The sequence below is a fragment of the Neomonachus schauinslandi genome, chromosome 12 (genome assembly GCF_002201575.2).
Source record: "Neomonachus schauinslandi chromosome 12, ASM220157v2, whole genome shotgun sequence".
Taxonomy (NCBI): domain Eukaryota; kingdom Metazoa; phylum Chordata; class Mammalia; order Carnivora; family Phocidae; genus Neomonachus; species Neomonachus schauinslandi.
The window spans coordinates 57,529,332-57,534,678 of NC_058414.1; the positions used below are offsets into that span (position 1 = coordinate 57,529,332).

The 5,347-nt window shown below is 50.3% G+C and overlaps 1 protein-coding gene across 1 annotated transcript; it reads right to left on the bottom strand.

The window, feature by feature from the left end:
- Positions 1 to 2,817: 2,817 nt before the first annotated feature.
- HOXA4 (homeobox A4) lies at positions 2,818 to 5,051 on the bottom strand. The gene is made up of 2 exons (XM_021689515.2): positions 4,424 to 5,051; positions 2,818 to 3,870 (listed from the first exon to the last, which is right to left on the bottom strand). Exons 1-2 carry the CDS (start codon positions 5,049 to 5,051, stop codon positions 3,524 to 3,526), a joined length of 975 nt encoding a protein of 324 aa, XP_021545190.1. The 3' UTR covers positions 2,818 to 3,523.
- Between the last annotated feature and the right edge of the window lie 296 nt (positions 5,052 to 5,347).

Below are 5,347 nucleotides of genomic sequence, written 5' to 3' on the forward strand. Positions count from 1 at the left end.
CAGGTTTCTGTTTGCTTCATTGATTCTTTGGGGTCTTTCTTTCCTTTCATTCTAAAGAGTCCTTGATCAGTTTCTATGTTGAAACTGCTGGAGAGAAGGCAGTGGTGAGAAGAGCAGCACAGTTTGGATGCTTAGGAGAGCAAGGAGACAGAGTAGAGATGGTGATCCCCACCCCATGGGGAGGAAGCTGAGAGGTGGGGGGAATGTGGGCACCCGGGTATAGCTGGGTATAGAGTTAGAGATGCTGTGCAGAGGGCCCACTCCCTATATATCTAGGTAATCTTCCCATGAGCTCCATCCTGGGTATTAAGTACTCTACTATGCCTGTCACAGTTGAATTCCCGCTGTAATAAAACACCGGGTATATCGTAGATTTCAGCAAAACTAGGAAAGAGAGCCTGCAAAGTGCCATTTTTCTTCAGGGGGGAGAGTGTTAAGTACTTAATTCAAACTGTGACCATTAAAGTGTCTCCTATCCGATTTAAGTTGATTTCAGATGTTGAAAAACTTTTATCTCCAGAGTCATGCACAGCTTGGCTCTGTGACTAAAGCAAGGGAGTATGTGTTAGAGGGAAGGAGGGAGAAAGAGAAAAAGAAGAGGAGAGCATGTGTAAGGGTCATTTTGGTAGGAGAATTATAGAGCTTACACAAAATACTGTCTTTAAAGGTCAAGGGTTTGAGGGGCCACTAGGGTTCGCTTTAAAAAAAAAAAAAAAAAACAATTAATGAGATAGAAAATTTGTCCTCTGGGTGAACTCTTATGGTTGCCCTAGCAAAGGGAAGACAATGCATGATTTTAAAGCCCAAAGTGGGATTTTCTAAGCTGTTATAACAAGCTCCCTTAAAGAGCAAATCTAAAACAGGCAAAACACTGTAAAGAAATGATACAATTGTTTGGGTCATTTTGGATAATTTTGGCTTTGCAAAACTTACCGATACCTTCATAATCAAGACAGTTTGGACAAAAATGCCATTTTCTCCTGGTAAATTAGAAAAACAATCTTTCGATCCTTTCTCTTCCTTTCCTGGATAGACTATAAGAGTAAGTGAAAGAAAGTTATCCCTTTCATCCCCATATAACTGCCTCCAGTAGGAAGCTAATGAATGCCCCTATACCCTCCTTCCCTACAGAGGAGAAATACAAGAATTTACCTTACATGATGATAATCTGCCATTTGAGGTTTTGCAGCTCGACACTCAATTTCCACCAAGAGTCTAGGCATTTTTTGAGCAGACAGCCAAGATGCTGCATCTTTGCCCGAGACCATATTATTTGCAAGAAGATCCCTCGCTTCTCCACAGACTTTTCCCAGAGAATGCCTTTCAGAATTGCTGTTGAATTACAAAGAAGTATTTATTGTATGAGGTGATTAATGATTCCTGGGAAAATTGCTATTTTCAGCGTGATTTAATTTCGTTTTACAAGTGCGTGTTGTAGGGGGAGGGTTAATAAGTTTCAGCACAGTTGCAGTGCTTCCAGAAATCCCTGGCACCCGTTCACACCGGATAAAATGCACTTTATGCCAGTTTTGGCCTGGCTTGGGAAGGCGTGTATTCGTTTGCCCCTGAATTTTCTTGGGGAGAGGTGGAAACCCCTCAGAGACTGGTGTCCACCACTCTCCTCCTAGATGTGGCTTGTTCATAGGTAGGGAACTGATCACCATTGCCAGTATCACACATAGGGCAACAGCGGCAAAAGGAGGAACAGCACTGGCCGCCGGCTAAGGGTTTGCCCCTGATGGGAAAATGTGTCTAAAATTCCTCTGGTATAGCAAAGGTAGGTGAGCGCCCCCTCCCATCTCTGCTAAAATTATAACATGAATTAAATACTGCACCCATTCATGGCCAGGTGACAGTTATATTCTGGGGCTGCTGTGTGTTGGTTTTCTGCATCGTGTTGCAGAATCCTCCCTTCAGTGACAACCAAGTCTAAATCCTCTTTACTGCTTTGTAAATCAGTAAATAAATACTAGAGTTACAGAGATTGAGATGTGGGCTTTGATTTTCAACCTTTGAATCTAGCTCGTTAGGTTGGGCAGAAAGATCCAGGAGCATTTGAGAAAAGTGACCCTAGCTCAGAATTTGGCTTTTTTCCAGCACTGAATACTCCCAGGTCTACCTTGCTTGGGGTACATTTTGGGAGTGTCATTATGCTTTTTCTTTCCTCAGAGAAACTTTGGAGGGTCTACCGGGAAAATTCAGCTTATTTTGAAAGCTCTTGCTTCTGAAAGAAAGAAAGAGAGAAAGAGAGAAAGAGAGAAAGAGAAACAAAAATCCCCAAGCTGTAGTTAGTGAAGAGAACCTTAAAAATAGCCAAGAAACAAAAAGCAATCTCAACTCTCTGCACAAACTATTTTTTTATCTCCAGGGAAACAGGCAGATTAAGTGTGAAGGTGCAATAAATACCAAAGGGACCACTTCTTTCCAAGTGTGCTCAGAGTTCAGCATGTAGAACAGCTGCAGAAACCCCTGGGCCCTCAGCATTGCGTGGTTTCACCTTTCATTGCAGGGAAGGACACGTTTCTATGCCTTACAGAGACTTGAAGCCTGAAAGCCTGGCCAAGTTTGGGAAGAAGAGGAGCCCTCTCAGAGTTCAAGAGCCTCCCTGCTCTTTGGAACTTTTCCCACAGTGGGTCAAACTTGACAAAAGTTCAGCTCAAGTTGAACACACTCACACAAATTACGTGAGCAGTGAGAATCCAAGTGAACATAACTCAAGCCATCTATAGGATTTTTACATGCAAGGTCAAACATCTCAATCCAGAGAATTTTGGGTTTTTTTTTTTTAATTAAAAGTAGGAAACACACAAATGTGTCTTAGAACTTTAATGGTTTTTTAAACAGAATTTATTCTTAGCACATGGCTTTTTTATATAGCCACACCACAATTTGTACAGTTGCACATGGGTCTAAATGCACTCCCCTCTCCCCCGAGATTGTGCCTCAGAATAAGACAACAACAACTCTACAACAATATTTTAAATAAATGCAAGGAAAGGAAACTAACATGTGTCACATCTACCATCAAGGTCTATACATTTTGAGAATTAAATAATCTTGTGAGGTCCACAATGTCTACTCATTTATTCAGTTCAATACAAGCTTGTATGAGCTGCCTTAATGTGGAAGGGGGAGGTAGGGAAGGTGGGAAAAGGGTCTGTTTTCTTCTGCTTGCAACAAATATACATGTATATGTCCCCAGTCAGCATGGGCTGTCCAGCTGACTTTAGCCATCTCAAAAGTATTTGTTGCCAAGTGGTCCTTCTCAGGTACCCAAACCTGGCAGCCTTATTCAGGCCAGCAGGTTGTTCCATCAGCCAGCATCCTGGCTATTGTCCTCTCTTTGGTGGCAACCAGCACACACTCTTACCGGGATAATGTCTTCTTTTTTATTATCCTTTTCACCAAGTTGGGTTTTGTTTTGGGGTCTGTTATGGTCCAGACAGGTAGGAGTATGGGGAAAAGGGCAGAAGAAGGAGGGAAAGCAGGTGGGGGAATGAAACTGGTCTAGATCTCTAGAAGATTATATGGAGGAGGGAATGGGTGTGGAGGCACCCTGGTGGGGGTGGGGATGCAGGTGCGGGCTCTGAGTTTGTGCTTTCCCTGGGGGGCCTGCTGAGGCCGAGGCCGAGTTGGAGGATCGCATCTTAGTGTTGGGCAATTTGTGATCTTTCTTCCACTTCATCCTCCGGTTCTGAAACCAGATCTTGACCTGGCGCTCGGACAAGCAGAGCGTGTGGGCGATCTCGATGCGGCGCCGCCGGGTCAGGTAGCGGTTAAAGTGGAACTCCTTCTCCAGCTCCAAGACCTGCTGTCGGGTGTATGCGGTTCGAGAGCGCTTGGGCTCCCCTCCGTTATAACTGGGGTTGACTGAACGCCCATAACCCCGAAGGAGAAGGCCAAGGAGGAGGGAGTGGAAGAGAGGGAAAGGAGGAGGAGAGAGAAGGTGGGGTGGGGAAGAGCAATTGGACATCATCATTATATAATAACCTGACACCAAGTTCACGCAAGATACATAAAACGGCAAAGAAAATGTTTCACAGGCTATTGACAACGGGAAACACCCGAGAGCCATAAAGAATGGTGCTGGGCATTGGGGCTGAAGAAAAGCTTCAAAGACACATGGCCTGAAGCCTCTGCCAGGGCAATTAAATTTATGGGGGCTATAATTACTGCCCTAACAGTTTGGCGTCTCGTAAATCTCTCGATAAAGGGACCCCGGGTACAAAAGGGTTCTCACGTTAGGATCAGGCGGCTGGCTGGCGCGCACACACCCACATCCCACTGTAGCTCGGGCCAGATGGGGGCTCCCCTCCAGAGGCCCCCTTCCCCCTCAGCCTCTTCTTCTGACCCTCGCCCCGACCCCCGAACCCCGGCCCGGCCCCAGCCCACCCTCCCGCGCCTCCCCAGCGGCGCCACGTACCGGCGCTGACATGGATCTTCTTCATCCAGGGGTACACCACAGGCTCTTTGCCCTTCAGGCCTGGCGGGCTCTTGTCGGCCAGGAGCAGCGGGCACGCGGGGGCGCTGCCCCCTGCCGGGACGCCCGGGGTGGCTGGAGCCGCCTCGCAACGCCGCGGGGGTGCCGGGGGCGCCGCGCGATGCTGCGGGGGAGGCGGCGGCGGGGGCTGCCGCCCGGGCGGCAGGACGTGGCTCGCGTGCAGGCCGTGCACGGGACCCTTGGCTCGCGCCGGGGGCTGCTCGGGCTGTGGCTGCCGCCCCGGGCTGGCGCCACCGCGGTAGCCATAGGGGTAGGCGGCGTCGGCGGCACCGTGTGCGGGGTAGAGCGCGGCCGCAGGGTAGGAGGGCTCGCGGGCAGCCCGTGGCGCGTAGTAGGAGGCGGGGGGCTCGCGGCTGTTGCCCGCGTGGGGGAGCTGGGGCTGCTGCGCCGGCAGGTGCTGGGCCGCGGGCGCTGGAGGCTGCTGGTAGCTGGGGCCCCCGCCTGGGCCGCCGTCTCCGCCGCCCGGGCCGCTGTGCTGCGCGTACTCCTCAAAGGGAGGGAACTTGGGCTCGATGTAGTTGGAGTTTATCAAAAACGAGCTCATGGTCATTAATTTGTGAAGTGCAAAAATACTAATTTTTCTCGCGTTGTCGTTTTTCTGGGCTCGCCGAGGCCCCTCCCCCTCCTGCCTCGCTTCCCATCCCCCTTTTCCTCTGCTCCCTTCCCCTCCCCCGCTGTCAAGCGCCCACCCCTCCCCCTCCCGCCGCCGCCAACGCCACCAAAGTTCGCGCCGCTCCTCCCCCTCGCCCGCTCGCGCGCGCGCTCGTCTCGGTCCCGCGCGCGCCCCCGCCCAGTACCCACCACGTGACCAGCCCCCGCCAATGGGCGCGCCGCGCGCGCGGACCC